We start from the raw sequence: 19,773 nt of genomic DNA on the forward strand, positions 1-19,773 counted from the left end.
AAAAAATACAACTGCATTAAAAATATGTATGAATAGAACTATAGATTTTAGGTAATATTCATTTTCAGCATGCTTCCTCCCTGGAATAAGAAGGACTCCCCTTCATACCCTAAGTATGCTGATGTTTATTGATAGTTTTTACCTTGGACTATAGGAAAAGGCAAAAAAAAGAGACTATGGCTGCCTGTCAAAAGAAATCTACTTCCGATGATACATAGTTTTGGTTGTTGGGGGGAAACAAAGAAGGGCTTTTCAACACTTGCAACCTCTCTGACTCCATTCTGGACTCGAGTAACATTCTCTACACTTTGCTGCTTGGTCTTAGACTGCTGAAACCAGCACAATTGATCACTACTGAATGATCTACTCCCTCCTGTATTTAAAATGTGGTAGACTACTGTTTTTTCATGGAAAGTAGGATACAAGTCCTATACAAAATCATCTTTATATTTATGTGTTGATTCCCATAACAATCCCCATAATTTTCAGGAAATAAGGTTTTCATCATCCTATTTCCTAGGAAATATATTAAACTGCTTCAGTATTCAGGGTGCTATTAATCACAGTTCTGTAGATTTTATCATGGACTCTGTATCTCAATAGGTTTTAATATATAACATTGCTTCCAACTTCAAAGGCTACCTTTAGGTATAAGAGGCTATTTCCTCCAGGACTGACAGAACACTTCCCTAAGACAGTTAAAAAAATAAACCCCATACGTGGAACTAGGGTTTTGCATTGCACTGATGTATATTGGAACTGCAGAGAGGTTCCTCTGCTATAATCTGCATCCATAGAAGCTGGAACAGTCCACTGTAAATTTAGGTTTAACTGGAAAAAAAGACAAGAAATCCAGTCTCATCTGGCTTCTGGCACAGAAGAGACTTGATAACTACATTTCCACTAAACTCTTTCAGCATCTTCACTCAGATTTCCCCGGGCAGATAGCAAGAATGAGCTAAGAGCAGCAGTTTTTATCATAAAATGAGACCTGTAAAAAGTGAATATTTTTAAGATGCTTATGGCCAATCTTGTAACAAAATGCAATATATTTGTATTACTTTCTTCCTACAAAGTTTCATTAGGATGGAAGAGAGAAAATAAACCAAAAAAAATTTCTAACTAACACACAAGGTATGTCATAATTCAATTCTCAAACTGGTCTCTGCCATTGTTAAAACTATAGAATTTTAAACTGCTAAAGCATTTTTATTTCTCTCATGAATTCACACACATGCCTGAGCAATGGGTTAAAAAATAAAGAGGGAGATTTCTGACCATCAGAGATATTATTAACTGAACAAACTGCACCAATAATGTTATGTCTGTCTTTAATCTAACCTAATACACATGAGACTTGTATACAGCAGTATTCCCAATATTTGCTTCAGCCAAGACAATTTGGGTATATCTGAAGAATGATGTTTTCCTTGCTGTAGACAAAATGAATATGCTTGTTTAGGCTATAAAGGTGAGAAAGAATGAAAAGATACACTAGGTTACACATTCCCAGTGCCTGGGAAAAAGAAGCTCTGCACTGCATAACCTGGCAAACAGTTTTCCCTGATAAAAATAGGAATGCTTTTGATGTGTTAGAGGTATTCTTAAGTTTCTTCAATTCATGTGTCTTTAAATATTTTCCAAAGTTAGTCTGTATTGAAATAGATATATTTCAAGATAAACTAATATACACAAGATACTACAAATTTCAAATATTCTTAATATATTATCATCATTATAAGACTGAAACCTCAGTGTGCTATATAGTCAATATACTAAGATCTCTGGATAAGATGCTGTCTGGATAACAGAAATGAATATGAGAAAACTGAGGTTAAATATCAAATTAATTCTAGAAAATAGTGTGAAGAACTAAAATGTGTCAACAGTGTCTGAGAAAATACAGCAAAAAGAAGCCTGAGAACATTTTTTGCATAGTCTGAAGTCATAGTGCCTCAGTCACATCATATTTTTTCCAAAACATCCAGACACAAGTAACCCAGGGAAACTAAAGACAGTTTAGGAAATGCCCCAAGTTGAGAATAGTTAGACAGCAGAAGACTCCCCAGAGGAAACACCACACTTAGAATCACAGAATATCCTGAGCTGGAAGGGACCCGCAAGGATCACTGAGGTCCAACTCTTGGTCCCGCACAAAAATTCCAACATGTGCCTGAGAGCCTTGTCCAAATGCTTCTTGAATTCTGGCAGGCTTGGTGCTGTGACCACTTCCCTGGGGAGCCCACGCCAGTGTTCTCCTGCTTCTTCCTATTGCAGAGGGGAAAATGGGAGACCCCAACCTAATTCTGAAGTTCAAAATAACCCAACACAGCCATGCAGGTTACTGGCACTTGAATTGATGCACTGGTTTCCCTGCAGCTGGTGTAAGCTGTGTAAGGCTGCCTGTTAAAGGCACCCTCAGGGCTTTTCTAGAAAACAGAATTGCAATCCTGCAAGCTGCTGAACCTGCAAATGGGAACACTCCAGTGGTACCTGCTGCTCCCTGTGTGTGGAGGGCACTAGTAAAGCTTGTTGTGGAAGGGAGGCCATAAATACCCTTTCAAATTTACAGCATGTGGCAAAAGATGACACTCTTAAACTGAAACTGTTCCAACAAATATTGCCCTCTGCTTCAGGGCTAAGTGGTTATGGATTGCCTGCTGAAAGTGTACTTACAGCAGACCTGTCACAGAGCTGTCTCTAACCACAGAGCCATGAGCCAGCAAGGGCAATGGAAAAGGGCTTCCTACCCCACATTCCTCACAAAGTGGGTTTAATCCTGCCCAGGAGCCCAGCTCCCACCCTCCTGCCTGCTGCCAGCAGTGCCCCTGCTCCTGCTCAGGAGGTGGCAGGCACCCTGAGGGGCTGCAGTCGGTGAAAGCACACAGGGGTAAGCTACCCTTCAGAGCAAAGGCTTTGGGAACTCAAGGATTGCCAGGAATACATCTAGGCATCGATGCCATGCCCTACAGCTAGGAAAACAATTTAAAACAATGTAAGTAGCAGGCCACTGCACAGTAGCCAACATATTCATTCCATCAAAAACAAATTAGAGCTTTTATGTTTGAGTATCATAATTCAACTGATGCGTGCAAAGGAACTCAAGCTAAATTAGAGGGAAATAATATGTTGCTTCAAACAAAATTAATTTCTCCAACTCCCAGTAAAACCTGAACTATGCACACTACAATTGAAGGAAATTTTATTTACCCTCTAACATTTTCAAAACCAGGACATTTTCTTAAATGGCAAAATTTAAGGTAAAATACTGTTGCAACATTGGAATAATAAATACACATTTACAAGTGAAACATATTTCAATTGAAAGCAATATACCTGACTACAAACACCAAGTAATTCTGTGGAAGATATTATGGTAATACACACCCAGGGATATTTAAATAATTCATTCCAATATCTTGCATGATATGAAAAATTTATTTTCTTACCACTATAAAACATAGTATCTCAAATATAACTACATAAGTACTTTCTTTACATACCTATATCCCTTGTAGAAATGAAGCAGAATTATTTTTGCCTTAAAAATTAAGGCCTACCTTCTACTGCCTAGAACAGTAGTTTAAGATTTTTTCCCCCATAAATCAAGTGCAACTGTTCATATACACTTAATTTAATAATACATTTAATCTAATTTGCTATGCAGACATGCGAAAATAAAATACTATGTTTGAATGGGCTGCTATGTAGTTTCCTGCAGTTTGAGCTGCAGCATTATAGTTCATACAGAAAGGGCTTTGACCTATGCACCCTAAGAGCAAAAGCAGCCATAAGTTCATCTGGCTTCTATTCAAAGTTTATAAAAAGGAGTTTTCTTCACCTTTCAAAATATTCTTACCTCTTCCTTTGTCTTTTTTGATATGACCCTTAGCCAGTCTCCAATCATGCTGAGGACAGCTGCAAAGTAAGCAAGCCCGACAAGGATCCAGAACCACACCACTGGCTTGTAAAAGTCTAGGTATTCAATATCTGATCCCCCTGAAAAACAATACAGTTAAAATTAAATCAGACTTAATAGTTATAGGTGCAAAGATGTTTTTAAAAGTAATTTTCCTAGAAAAAAAGAAGTTAAATGTCTTAAAACGTCTGTATTTTTACCCATGAAAAAATTCCTAGCAAAATACTTTGTTGAATTTGAACAAATTATATAAATTAGTTTGCTCTTGGAAGCAATGGCTGGAGTATGCAAATTTTAGACAATGACTGCTAGCCATTCATAATAGTTACTGAATGAACACAAACTGGTTCAACTTCTGATATACTATCATTTAAGATAGAGGTCAGTGAAGACAGCTTGAATGAAATGACTTCCCACCTGCTCCAAATAATGATGCTGTATCAGAGGTTTAAGTATTGTTCCCAAGTATGCAATGTGTACATATCCTGAGAAATCTGGTTTTGTAAGAACTTTAAAACATCTCAATGCTTATATAAAACCTTTAGCCTCAGTAAAGAAAGAGTAGCACCTGCATTAACAGGTGCCCCTGGTGGGTAGGCAAATATTATAGTCTCCATTTTGAGGAAGGAAACCAGAGTACAGGGACTTAAGTTGAACTGATCATACTCCCCCCCCAAAAAAAAAGGTAGATAAAAGAGAAGTCAGCTGAAGGCAGCTTTTTTGAATCCTACTGCAATAAGCACCAGTCACTTCTTTCCAATGTTAAAGTAAAAAGGAAAAATTTCAGATGTTGGTAATACAGCTTCCAGGTGTAATACAGCTATAAAGAACAGATGTCTTATTTCCACACAAAAAAAATTATGTTCATCCAGAGCTCTTGACAACACCAAATAACTCACATTTCACATCTTGCCATGCAATAAAACAGAAGCCTTAAACTTGTAATTCAGCTATGTTACAACAAGTAAAACCAGACTTCTAGTTTGGGCTGGTGCAAGAATTTCGATGTGTGTATCTGCCCACAGTTGAAGAGACTCCATAGTAAAGCATTCTCGGGCACGTTAAAGTAGCCTGTACAGGTACATAATACTTTGTTTTACGTATCTGCATCCTATAATAAAACAAATCAAAGGAAATTGGCCTGAAAATATCAAGCATCTTGTTACAGTACTGATATTGACTCTCATGGAGAATAACGTTTTTACTTAGCTGTATTATCACAGAGATTGCATGCAAATAACAAAGAGAGATTGCATGCAAATAAAGAGAGATTTCATGCAAATAGCAAAGAATTTTACTGATGACTAGATTTGTATGGAAGCCCTCACAGACAAAAATTTTGTTTTTTTCATGTCAATTACATCTTTGCATCAAGAAATAAAAATGCATTGAGCTGCAATGGTTTACTTATCTACTCAAGAGATTAATCCACATTGTGCAAGTGGATATAATTTGATGCCTTCATAGTCCCAAGCAGAGGTAGAAGACAGGGCTCTGTTTGGAACAGAAGACATCCAGCTACCAAAGGGCTGAGTTTATCACAGCACAAGAAAAAACATCAAGTTATTTGTTAACAACATCCATCTCATGCCAATCTAGTAAAACGGAATTTTAGGGATGATTGACCCAAAATTTTTTGTAATTCAAAAAATGGTTAATTACCACCATGTCTTTGCTCTAGTAATGGGCCACATTCAGTGGCGCATCCTCTTCTTCAGCTGTTCGTACAATGCACAAGTGTCATAGAACGCATCCACGTGGTTGGTTTTTAATTTTTTGGCATATTATGTTTATAAACCGAAACTGGAACCTAACTCTGCCAGCCTGCAGGAAGCACTTCCTTCACAGTTTATACTCATTTTATTTACAGCAAAGTTAATCACCAAGGCAGGAGTTAGGACATATTCATGTTCAACCAAGTTTTCGATGCTGTCTGGCCAGGAGATGGCTCCATCTAGCCATGCCCAAAGGAGTTCAGCTTCCCTAAAGTTAAAGGGACAAAAGGTATCCAAAGAAATACTCAAGGGTAAGGTTTCACAACTAAAACCTTTATTAGCAGTTGAGCTTCTGAATTTCAAGGACTCCTTGGGTGATTTCACAATTTAATCAAATCTCAGGGAGAGAGAGACATACCTAAGGATGTTTGTACTGTCTCCTGTCATGCTCAAACTGCCATAATGCAGTTACCTGGGAATGTCATTAAATAGGATTTCATAGAGAAATGTGATCACAACTCAGCTGTACTGAATTTAAACTAAAAGAATTCATTAACTACCAAATTTACTTAAATGGGTATGAATGCATTTGTGTATGAGTACGCAAAGCTAAATGTACTGAAGTATATGAGATAATCTAATGATTTTATGGGCAACATGGTAAAAACCATATCAATATGATACACCATCATGTTTCTTTTGCAAAGCAAATTGGTTTATGCAGCCCTCTAGGAAGCAAAATGCTGAGAAGGCAGAAGCTGAATTTTGTTGCTTGTTTGGCAAACCCAATTTTGTGGGCTGAGGGACAAAAATTTTCCCAGCTTTCTTTAGCCTCTACCCAAAATAGGTTAAAACCACAATGAAGAAGAAATCTAGCAGTCTCACTGCCATAATCTGTTACAGCAAGAGCAGCCACAGTTTATTGCCAAGATGTTTTCTGGTAATGATTTGATTTAAAGTAGCTTGAGGTCTATGAGAAATCAAAGTTTTCCTATCCATCTTCATCAAAGGCTATTGCATTGCTGCTGCCACCATTCTTTATCTGCCAAATAACTTTTATTTGGTATTTTCAACACTTTGGAAAATGTAAGTTGTTCTATGGCCCAAACATATTCCTTACTAAGGTTGAGAACTCTGTTTCAGTGAAGAAAGGCATTAGAGAATATTTCAGGAGTGCTTTAGAACAGATTCTGGTTCTCAGGTAAGAGATCAGGATTACAAATATATCTTTTTTACTTATTTATTTATGTAAAACAAGTACTTTTAAAGTAAATAATTTTCTTCATTGTTGTCATTCTTTTCCCCTTTTTTCCTACAGCTAAGCAGCTCAAAATAGAAACATGTAATTATTTCTGTTAAGTTGGTTGGCTTTGCATTTTTACTTCAAATTTAGAAGGAGAGAATAGAAAGTGCTGTCAACATTGAGTATCTCAATTCCATACCAGCAAAAAATTCTGGGTTATTCAAAAGTTGGCAATGCAAACAAGGAAATGTCTGATTTTTCATCAGCAGTACAAATTAATCGGATATAGAAATATCATATAATCCAGTTTTAATTACAGAATAACAAGTAGCTGTCCACCATCCCTGTTGTGACAAACCTGATGAACATGCTTAATCCAGAAATGTCATTTGTCCCACTCCAAATATGGAGGTTCAGCCATATTTCAAATCCTTCCTATTTGAAAGGAATTACCTCTGAGGACTGCAAAAAAAAGGGGACAGAGAAAGACTAGCTCATGTGGAGATGCGGAAATACAGAAGGCTGGGGACAAGATATTGCGCTGTCAGAGATGGAATGTAAGTAGGCCATATGAGCCACGTGATGCCACTCAGAGGAAAATGGAGAGCTACTTCAGAATACAAAGCACGGATCTAAAACACTCCTCACATGCTGTCCTACACAGACACCAAGCAAGACAGTGCTCCACCTTAACCTTAAAGCATGGCTCACACCAGAGAGCCCCTATTACGGGCACCACGTCCTGAGGGGGCAAAGAGCTCCTCCAGATGCCAAAAAAAAGGCATGGAGCCTGTGGGAGAGCACACAGCTCTCCTCCAGGATGCTGGACACACCCCTGGCTCAGCATGACAGCAATTTCTCTCTGCTGGTGCATGGTATCACACAGTGACAGCAGATCAACTGGGCTGCTATGACCACCAGGTCAAGTGCCCCCGTTTGGTGACATTAAATGAGACTAAAACACCTCAGCTCACTACAAACTGGGTCTCAGACCAAGCAACAGTGCATAGACAGGTATGTGTATTACACTGGCAATACATCAGTGTGTTACAGAATGAAACAGTGAAAAAGCAGTAAGTTAAAAATCAGGGCTCAAAAATGGAAAATAAGCCAAGCAAAAAAAAAAACAAACAAACAAACAAAAAAACCCACGTACTCACAAAAGTAACAAAAGAGTTGGAATACATTTTTAAAGTAAGACTTGCAGAATTCTGTGATCTGTTTCACTGAACCGGTTGAGACAATCTTATATCATCATTATGCCCCATTGTGAAATAGACTACTGATATGCTATTTATATTTTTGCCTTCTACTTAATTTAGTCAAGTTTTGGACATGCCACCTAATTTAGATTTGAATCCTCTTAGATAAATGCCATTAGAAATATTTGACTATGCCTTCCAAACTGCACTGCAAGTTAAAGAATTTATCTGTACATGTGAACAGTATGTTGTCAATTATACACATATTCATGTGCCTCAGTACCAACCTTAGTATCCAGAAATATATTTCATTGTACTAAAATCATGGCACATTCAACATGAGAAGATTTCTTTTTGTCTTTCACAAGGTATTAATAGTTTTGATTGGGTTTTCTTCTGTCATGTTAAAGTCAATGTTTTCTCTTGAAAACAAGAAAAGGGATGTTTGACTATGTCCTGATATTCATAAGGCAGTGCAGGCTGTAGTACAATTTTTCTTCTTTGTTTTTGTGAGAAGCTACAATAATCTTTCTTCAAATAAAAAAATTGTTTCTCTCCCTCCAAAAAAATTCAACCATTCCAAAAATTAGAAAACAAGTCATTTCATAAGACAAAGAAGTCAAGTTTTTCAAATACAATTCATATATTTTCTTGAACATGCATTATAAGGGCTTTTCATCTTTTCCTTTCTTGCACACACTAGGAGTGATCAGTCTTTTATGTTTGCCTTAAGGCTTCTCTTGCTGATGGAAATCCCAGCTGAAACTTCCACAGGCTCCAAATAACAACTTAGACTCTGACTACCAAAGGGAATGTTTCCTCCCTCTGGTTTCTGGGAAGAGAGTACATGGTCTCCAGTACAAAAAAGAAGAAAGTTCTAAAAAAAATCCTGGAGAACAAAAGAATTTCTAATATGACAGCCTGTGCTACAGCCAAGGACACCGTTATATTCCTGAATCCCAGGTTCTTCTGTTGGCTCCCTTTTGCTACAGCTATTGAGTAACACAGTGTCCTGTACCTCCTGAAAGTTCTTCTTTTCGGCTCCTACTTGCAGTGGCACCAGAAAGCAGATAGTTTCATGTTAGTGAAAAATGATAGGTATTTCAGAAATATTTCCTTACACATCAACACATATGTTAACACAACCATGGGATTTGTTTGCAGGGGTTGTAAACTTAGGGGTTTTTTTTCCTCTGAGATGACAGTTCACAGAAAAAAAGATTTGAAAATTTTCAGATATATAGGAATTTCGGGGTTTTGAGGGAACTTTATGGGCCAAAACTGACACATGTTTATGGATTATCAGAAGTGCCTCCATGCACTAAAACAATCATCAATTTGACTTCTATTGCAGAAAGTACACTCTGATATAATTGCAAATCAGAGCATCACTGCCCACCAATTATGCTTTGGCTATAATGCTAAATGGAAGAAGACAATTTTCACTGTAAGTATTATTTAAGGAGAAAAGAATCAGCAAAATGAACAAATTAATGCCACTGAGAGGATTTTTTTCAACTGCATTGCATCTAGACACTGGAACATCATTCTGTTTGCTGCTTTTTTCTCACCATGGCAAACCAGAACCAAGACCAGCATGCTCTACAACCACAATATTCTATCATGACCACCTCTTTTATAGCCCTACACAGCATTACATGCCTTAACTCTTCATGTTTCTCCCTTGTTTGTGACACCCAGCTTTCCTAAACTTCAAGAAGAGTTCTCCAGACAAAGCCTACCACAAAAATATCAGTGGCCCTTAGTGTCCACTCTGCAGTTATGACTTACCTAAAAGAGAAACAAGCAAACCAAAAAATCATGAAGAGAAGATACTAATGTGTTAGGGTGCAAAAAATTCTACATACTTCCTCAAAATTAATAAGGAAGCCTAGCTCTTAGGACAAATTCTATCAGCTCCATTGAGAACTTGCAATGTCAGTTTCCTTCATCATTTCATTCTTACAGATACACCAATGACTGCAAACTTCCACAATGCAAAGCTCAGCCAATTAATACCTTACCTATTTTTCAAAATCTTTATTTAACCAGCCAATTATGTACTGCAAAAGAAACAATTGGACATTTTTGAAAAATCCTTCAAGTCACCTGCCAAAACCAGAGTATTTTAGTTCACCCAAAGTTGATAATATTATCAGCTTTATCTCTGTCAAAATATAGTCCCATGGGAATGTTAACCTCCCAGTTATGATGGAGGCAGCCATCTAACCCTGTTCTCTCGAGCGTTCTCTCTGCAATTACAAATCCCATTCCTCCTTTAAGTCAATACCATACTTCAGTTCAAATAAAAGTCTTATGCATATTGCTCAAAGAAACTAGAAAGCACTTCTGATACTTTGAAATAATGGATTTACAGTAGGATTTTTAATTAAATAAAGAACATCTATCAAGTGAACCATAAAAGGCCATCAGCTATAGAACAATATAATTCAAGGACATTCTGTAGGAAGAGAAAGTGTTTCCTGGTAAAATTAAAAAGGAGACGATGTAGGAAAAAAATTATGACATCAAATGGTCTACAAATAGAGAAGTCTATGGAAATTTATAATGGGAGTAATGATGAATGTACTCAGTGTTCTAGTTAGAGCCAAGTGGGCCATTTCATATAATGCTTTACAGTAAATATAACCAGGCCTTTATACACTATCATTTTTATTCCCTGGCATACATGTACCCTTCAGGAATGAAAGTCTAAAACACCCAGACTCTTGACTTGAAAACAGCATAAATTTTTTATTTCATGCTAGTTGTTATTTGACCAGAATCACAAATTATGAAGATGAAATGAAAAGAAAAAGAATACGGGAAAGAAAATGGAAAGGCAGAAGTCAAGACACACACAAAGACATTTGGACACATCACAAATAACTATGTAAAAGTCAAAAGAAATTTGATTTGCTATTTTATAGCTCTGTTCTGTAATTTACAAGAATCTTTGGCAACCTTGCAAGCAGTCTAAAAATTAAGGCTCCCTGAATAGCTTAGTATTGTCAACAACAACTAAATTTACCCCCATTTTACCCAGATCATTTACAAAAATGTCAAGCAGTTCTGATATTTTAGAGGTCCTTGTTGAACCTCACTAACCTGAAAAGCTTTTGCCAGTGACAAGACCCCATTACTGCCATCAAGGCAAAACTTCCAGCACATCTACAAGAGGAGTTACCCAACCTGAGAGCCTCAGCTTGGCACACTTGGACTCACACAACAGCCATGGGTACAGACAAGACACAGGAGGAGCCCACAGCATATGAGTGTCTAGTTAAAACAGTTCCCTCCAGCAGAGTAGCTCACTGAGAGCAGACCAGCACAAAGGTCCTTGTCAGCCACCTCTGGCTTGCGCAGAGTTCAGGGGTGGGAGAGAGGTGTTTCATGAGAGAGATGGTGGAGCTGCATCAGCAGAAGCATCAGACCAGGCCAAGGAAAGCAAATCTCAGGCTCAGAGCACAAAGCTCTGAATTCCTGAACCTCACCCTCTACACATCACTGACTCAGACTGACATGCTTTCTCAGCACAGACAGCATATACTTACTCAAATCTAAGAAGTGAATGAATGTTTCTGACACCTTTTCAAGAAAAAGATTGACACAGAACTGGCCCAGACTTTGATATACTGAGCTAAAAAAAGTTATTTGCAAATAATTCAGCTTAATGGGACCATAGAAATTGGACATGTTAGCTACAGGTTGTGCTAAAACTTCTCCTGACGTTACAAAAAACACATGGGCAAACGTGTACTGACAACCAAGAATCATAGAAGTGGGATGCAGCAGATCCTACAGAAATCAGGTATTTCAATGCCAGAAAGAGAATTCTGAAATATTTTGAAAGCAAGGGACGCACACAAAACTTATGTTATATAACTTCACAGGGCGAGGTATTTTAAACAAGTCCAGCTGAAAAGATATATTCAGATTAAAATGCTCTATTAGTGTTTGCCCTTCATAACCTGTAAGAAAAATAAAACAAACCCCCTACCTAATTTATATTCTACTTAATTTTTAATAGTATAAGAAGAGAAAAAACAGTAAGTAGAGACATGCATCAGGAATTTCACTGTCCCAGCTCCTGTCTCCACACTGTCACATTAACCAAAAGGAGGACAGGCCCCATCACATGAATGATGAAGGATAAAACTGGGAGAGAGGCACCACAAGAGAGATACATCTGTCTCAAAAATAAGAAAAGATGCAGAATAAATACCACTGTACCAATCATTATAAGATAAAGAGTTATGAAAAAAATCTTACCTGCAACATAGTCACCAAATCCAATGGTAGTTAAAGTGATCACCACAAAGTAGATTGCATCGAGTGTGTTCCAGCCTTCTATGTGCTTGAATATAACTGCAGGAAGAGCAACAAACAGCACGCAGCCAAACAGTATGAATATTATTGTTGAAATGATGCGAATCTTTGTCTGACTCACATTCCATTTCTGGAAAGGGAAGGGGAAAGACAGGAAACCCATTGTTAATAAAACTGCACCGTGCACATCAGCACCCATCACCCCCAGTGTGCACTACACAGCTCTAGAGAGCAGTGCATTATAATTCTCAAACAAACAGAAAAATTCAAGCAGGATTTTATTCTGAAATGGGCTTCAAAGCAAACATGACTATCCTAGGAAACATTTGCCAGCAGTAAACGCAGAGCAGGGCTGGACTCCTCATGGCTGAGCAGCATGTGTAGCATTCACTAATATTAACAGCTGATGATGTGAAAGTTTTGAGGGCTGTCTAGATATTCAAGTGAGTTGCAAGTAGTGCATGCACCTGCAATTTCTCTAATTTTGTACATCCACAAATAACCGAATAAATAAGGTGAATTTTAATCATACAGTCCTCTGTAATCAAATAATCAGCTAAACAAAATCCTACAAAACAGAGCTGGAAGGGAGGTAAGAGATCCCCTTTTCCAAACCTGCCCAAAGACAAAAACCCACCTAAGCCACTGCAAATACTTTACTTGTGACCACACTCTTGTCATCAGATAATTTTCCTAATTCTTAACCTATATCTCAACTCCTTCAGTTTAAGTGTACTATTTAGGTGTGTATCCAAGACAAAGAAATTGTTAATTTTCTCTTTCCAGCAAGCTTTCACGGGTGTTCCCTTTTAGTTACATGTTCTTTAAATCAAATAAATTTATTTCCTTTTCTTCCCTTCCCTATATTTCTTCCTATCCCTTGGCACCAGCAAACTAACCCATGTTTCATTAAGTGTTGTACTCAGAAGTAGATATGAAAAAATAGCACAAAGTAGAATGGAATGACCGTTTCGTATGCTTTGCCTGTTTACAGTTTTACCTACAGTGCATGCTTTTCCATGGCAGTATGACATTAACCCATGTTAGCATGCTAACCTCTAGAGCCCACAGAGCATTCCTATAAAATTGCACTTAGCTGGTTCCTGACATGCGGCTGCATATTTTATTATTCCATCGTATATTACTTTGGATTTGTCCTGCTTGAATTTAATCCTGTCTAGTCAGACTGCTTTTCAAAAATTTTAAAATCATTTTGATCCTCCAAGTTTTAGTTCTCTCCCCAGCTTGAGACCAACTGCAGATTTAATGAATCATGTCATTTAGCTGTTGTGTATGAACATTTTTTCTAAACTGTACTAAAGCTAGAACAGACCCCTGCAAAGTCCCATTTTGCGTGCCCAGCGAATGTGACATTTTCCATCCACTCAATGCATGTTGGTTCAACCTAAAAGAAGGAATTATACAAGAAACTTTCACAGAAATCAACTGAAAATATTGTTCAGAATGGACGTTTTCTTGTTTTTAATTCAGTGGGAACTGATTGTGTTTACAGCCAGCATGACCAAGGTCAAGTTTTGTAACCCAAACCAGAGTAACAGCGTGTGTTATGGGAACATAAAAATCCCTGCTCTGACCCATCTGCATCTCCCAGTTCTTTAGGCAAACTAATAAACAGAATTAGGGAGTGTTCCAGGCTGTAATATATAGACCAGTGTTTTCATTCAGATATTGTCGGAAGGCAGCAAGATACTGCTTTTTATGTTGGGGAATTCTTGTTGTAGGGATACACCCATTACAAAAAAAAAAGGAAAACCATTCTCTCTATGAGCAAGAGAAACACAAATTGATCTCAGAACTTCTCTAATTTTAGGAAAAAAAAATCAGTTATGAAAACCCAGAAAATATAAAATGTTCTTATGGAATGTTCTTGCTTTTTTTAGACAAATCTCAATGGAAATCTGTGTTATTCACCAGCACCTTGTCTGGACATGAACTGATGTTTCAAAGCCAAAAATGCATGCCTTTTCTTAAAAAGCTTTCAAGTTTGTGTTTGCCTATTGCATAAGGCTACTCAGCACAGGCCCAGTTTGCTTTGCATCAAAAATAAAGCCATGTCAGACCCTTTCTATATAGAAAAGGTGTCCTGCATGCAAGGGTAGGGCTTGATGTGGAAAACCAGTCCTAACACCTGCAGTGCTGATGCAAGCAGCTACAAAGTTGGTTACTAAGCGTTCACTGCTTCAAAAATCTCAATGAATACATTTATCACATGCTTTAAGGGAAAGCATCACAGCAAGCTTACGAGTAAAAAAGGCAGAGCAAAAATAAAATTCTTTGGATCTTATTCCTCATCCCAGCCATAATCATGATAGGGAATGTCTTCACCCAATTCCCAGAGGTGTTCATTAGCAAGTGCCAAGTCCTTCCTACCTTTTCCTGTACATCTGATTGCAACGAGCTATACCCTGTTTTTCAGGCTTTTCATTTCACTTATGAAATTCAGAACAAGCAGCAAGAAAACCCAAATGAGGCAGTCAGCATACTCACAACAAAGGTATCTTCTACTTTGGCAATTCCTTTTCCAAAGATTGTCCCTAGTTGATCTCCAACACCAGCCAACAGAAAACCAAACAGAGGAATTCCCAATAAGGCATAGATGATACAGAATATCTTTCCACCTTGTGTGCGTGGAGAGATGTTTCCAAAGCCTAAATTACAAACAACTTGAGATGTTTAAGAGGTTATACACAATACATTATAAATTTTAAAAGAACTGCAGGAACAGAACAGTTAAAAACAGGCTAACCAGGTTAAACATATGACACAGCAAACATTGTGAGAAATTAAATGAAAATGTAGGTCATACCATCCTCCCTGAGCTACTCTTACCATCTATTACATGTAGTGAATAGCAATCTATTCCTTAGCCTGCCAGTGTCTGTCACTGGCTGCAGCACCTGTAAACAACGCACAATTTTCCTTCAGATGAGCCAAGTTTCAAAGTGAAGCAGCTTAAAAAACCCCAAACCACCTGGATGAGCAAAACAGGGATTTCTACCATAAAAATTCTTCCTTATTAAAGATTTTTCATTATTAAAGGCTTTGGTTCCTTTGAACAAAGCTTAGAGTAACAGTTCACATCTCTGTCCCTTTGAAAGTGGAAATCATTTTGTCTTCACAGGCTTGTGTAAAAGAGCACCCCAGATTCCTCTGATGGCTCAGTTGCTGCTGGTCCACTTAGAACAGAGAAAAAGAAATACCAAGAGCACAGGCCCCAGCACCTGTGGAATGCCCTCAAGTACATCTCCCAGGATCAGTATTTAATGATTTGGACAAGGTCACATAGGCAGAACCCTACAGACAAGTTTCATGAGCTTAAGTCCTGAGTTTTAATTCAGGAGATTTTCCCCTCCAAAGGATCACTAATGTTTTGAGGGAGCAGTAGCTGTAACACCCCAGAATTGCCGACATTCTTTCACTTTTTAACAGACCAACATGCCCTTCAAAGGAGGCAAGAGGGAAAACTTGTCATAAAAAGGCTTATCTTTAGAAATTAAACAAAAGTTTATTTTAACATTACCTTTATTGTTAGAAAAATAACTTGCAAATAAAAGCAAAGTGTTTTAGCATGTAACTGAGAAATTTGTCTTAGTGTCTTAAATTTTTCATAAGAAAAACATCATATGCACATAAATCCCTCTAAGAAAATCCAATTTTCCTGAGAACAACCAACATTTTATTTTTAAAGTAGCTTAATATTTTTTCACAATATAACTAAATTCCTACAATATAGAGCACATTTAATGTATATCTTAGCTATTTATCAGAATTTGTATTTAAGTATTCTGAGCATGTTTGTTTAACATACAGATTTTCTTTATGGAATCTGTTATCCTAATTTTTGGTTCTGCTTTCATGTAGGTGAGCTACACCAAAGTTCTGTTGCCAAAACTACTTTTTCCTTTCAGAACACACAAGACAAAGCTGTCCCTCGCTTAACTTGGAACAGGGTTGCTCAGAGAAGCGGTGGATGCCCCATTCCTGGAAGTGTCCAAGGCCAAGTTGGATGGGGCTCTGAGAAATCTGGTCTAGTGGAAGGGGTCCTTGCCCATGGCAGGGAAGTAAGAACTGGATGGTCTTTAAGGTCCCTTCCAACCCAAGCTATACTATGATTCATTAAAATAAAAATAAATCCCACTGGGAATATATTTTACTCCTAGATCATTTGCTCTAATATCAGTTTTCAGATTGCAATTATGTAAACAACAAATGGAAGGTTGATGGAATTCAGTTAGGGAAAAGACAGCTGATATTAAAGTTTTCCCCAAATCCTGACTAATATACCCTGTCAAACAAAAAAAAGGAACAAAATCAACTACAGGTTGCAGAGCCCTACAACTTTGTAAATGTTCCCTGCACTAGCATAATGAAAAAGTCTGAGTCAGAAAACTGCAAAAAGTCATAGCAACTTTAGACCAACATAATATACTTCTCCATAAACCAGAGTCAGGACTAAAATTACAATTCAGGAAATTTCAGCTCCACTGAGTTCACTCTGTCTGTCCCTTCATGCACCGAGGAGTAAAGAGTCATGTCTTAAAATAAAATCAGCTCATCACCAATCAAAAAGGGACAAACAGATCCAAGCTGATCTGTTTCCATAAATATGCCTGTTTATGCATCAACAGAAGCTTGAATTGTTCCAGGTTATAATTCCTGGGAGGTCTTAATGCAATTCAGAATCAGGGGTCTGGATGCACCAGATTTAGAAAACTCATGCTAGGGGATTTGGCAATCACTTTTTATTTACTTCTCTGCAAAAGCGATGTCTTACAATGGTGACAAAACACCAGCCCAGTGGAGCACATGCCAAGCAGGCAGTTATGCTTGCCTGGCCCCATAAAATAAGCAGGCACTCTGTGAGCATCCCACAGCTCTTAGAGAGGCTGTTGCTCTGCAGCATGCTCCTCATCTACTGCTAATTGATATGAGGACACCAAGTTCACACTCAGCTCTGGGTACTCTCCCTAAATCAGACTTATGTCTTCCTGGAAGGAAGCATGGTACTTCACTTTTACACTCAAATTCTTGGTTTTCATCCTAAAAACTGTCAAATGCTTTTCTTCCATAAACAACAGAAAAGGCATTGGGTGATTAATTGTATGATTAAATCTCACACATTACTGGATAAAACAACACTTCACCATGTAGAAGTTTATTTCTGTCCAGATGCTCACTGAACACAATACAAACTATGGGTAGGGTACCTACTTTAGTGACCTGATCTACCAAGGGGTTTCCATCACACATAAATCGCATTTCCTACTGTGTCATGTTTTATAACCGTCTGCTGCTGTACACTGCAGCCTACTTTGTGAGTTACACAAGTTGTCCTTAAATCCTACTCTCAGCTTCTCCAGTGAAAACCTAATCTATTATTTATTCAACAGGAGAGGAAATGTATTTATATTTCATAGGGTTGATGTAATTCCCAAGAGATTTGTGTCAGAAAAGTATTATTTCTTCCTTTAAATAATTATAATAGAAACAAAAAGAAGAATTCTGTTGCTAGGTAAAAACCAAGGAAACCTTCATTTTGGGCACTGTGCTGGGAGAACAGAACATGGTCATAGGAATGCTGCTGCATATCCCTGCTCTCCTCCATGTGGAGGGCAGGAACATCTGGCCCCAGTGCAGTAGCTCCCCTGGCATGTTTTCACTTCTGAGTTCCCCCTTCCACTCAAGAGGCAGCATAAAGTCTGGCTAGGACTGCCTTGCCCACAGAGAAACCTCACAGAATCAGCCACATCACAACATGGTCTGCTGCCTTTTCCCTGCCTTAGGAGCTGCTTGCCTGGATGGGATGGGAACAGGATGTGCACACTGCAACTGCACAGGCAGCCTCAGTACCTTGCTTATTCTTCACACTTTCAGTCCTGTGCAGCTCATCCCTTCCTCTGTTTCTACTGAGGGGGAAGTTCCTAGAACCAGGTTATTCCCCATTTCAACCACTGTGCTTGGGTTTGATTGAGGAAATTAATGAGTTCATTGGAAAGCTTCCCTCAAAGATTTTAACCAATGCTATCTGCCATGAACAGTACAGAGTAGAAAATTTAACTTCCCAAATGGGATCAAATTTCATCCAAAAAACTGTCAGTATCCTTTTCAGACTATTCTTCCCCAATGCACTCTCCTCACTTCACTTTCACAACAAGGAAGATGATTTGCCTCCTAATTTCACCAAATCCCTTTCACGTCCTGCTAAAATCTTAGTGTTCCTTTAATGGACAAAGGACTTGTCTCTGACAAATCCTTTGTCTTGTCCTTCTGTGGACAAGAAATGCTTTTTAGAAGGAGCTTCCAGTAACCCCTGAGTGAATTAAGAATAAAAGGCCATAGTAAGTAGATTTTAAGTAATTGCTCCACTCAACAAAATAATTCCATGGTTTCAACTCCACACTCTTTAGAGTCTCTGAGATTCAAATCAGATTCAAAGGGAATCTGAATCCCTTTGGTCAGCAATAGAGGTGGAAGCAGAGGTATGCAAAATGAAAAGGGGGAAAAAAACCCAAAAAAACCCCAATCAAAATGATATTTTATAGGATTCCTTACTTTCACGTTGTCTTTTTTGACATATTTCAGGGAGAACTAAAGCATCTGTAACTTTCCCATGAGAAGCAGACTCACTGTTAAGCAGATATTAGTAACTTTAATAACTATATATTACTACTTTTGAGCAAAACAATGTCTGAAGTTTCAAATCCCAGTTGAGTCTTCCCCCCCATGACAAACAATACATTATATTGCAAATATAGAAAATCTTGAAGTGCTATAAATTCTCATACAATTGACACGACACTTTCGTTTGGATGATAAGCATCTTTGTACTCACACCTTCATAAAATGGAAGACTGAAAACTAATTTAATTTTTTTCTATTTTAACTAGAGAAAGAGATCCCTTTGCTTTCTAGTTAACCAACATCTTCAGAAAACTCTTGTAGATACACATCTACAAATGGAGTTAGAAATACAGAGACTCCAAATGAGCATATTTTTTACATAAAATTCCCAGACAAAGCAAGGAATCTACTGAAACTATCTAGCATCAATAAAGTATTTCTCATGTGAGAGCTCATAGGTGCTTTTGAGAATTCTAAGACTAAATTTTACTTGCTAAATTGACTGGAAGAGAGTGCCACCACCTATGATTCATTTATTTCAAATACCTCAAGTGGGATTGAAAGTTCTGGGGAAGTTCTGAAACATTTTCATTCTATACAAGGAAATGTAAATTCAAATACAAGTAAATGCTTTCTCCCTGTTTTTGATAAAACTCAGGTTACACAAGGCATCATTCATGACATAACAAAAAAAAAAAAAAGTGAAAATTTTCCCAAATTAAT

General features: G+C 37.7%; 1 protein-coding gene across 5 annotated transcripts in view; it reads right to left on the bottom strand.

Annotated features, from left to right (window-relative positions):
- Nucleotides 1–19,773, bottom strand: part of KCNK2 (potassium two pore domain channel subfamily K member 2) — a 128,767-nt gene that overhangs the window by 12,800 nt on the left and 96,194 nt on the right. For all 5 annotated transcript variants that reach the window (XM_010393593.4, XM_010393594.4, XM_010393595.4 and 2 more), the window contains 3 exons: nucleotides 14,917–15,077; nucleotides 12,352–12,538; nucleotides 3,860–3,999 (listed from right to left, as the gene is read on the bottom strand). In XM_010393593.4, the coding sequence (XP_010391895.1) occupies nucleotides 3,860–3,999; nucleotides 12,352–12,538; nucleotides 14,917–15,077 (488 nt within the window). The remainder of the gene's footprint in view (nucleotides 1–3,859; nucleotides 4,000–12,351; nucleotides 12,539–14,916; nucleotides 15,078–19,773) is intronic.

Source organism: Corvus cornix, chromosome 3 (assembly GCF_000738735.6).
Source record: "Corvus cornix cornix isolate S_Up_H32 chromosome 3, ASM73873v5, whole genome shotgun sequence".
Lineage (NCBI taxonomy): Eukaryota > Metazoa > Chordata > Aves > Passeriformes > Corvidae > Corvus > Corvus cornix.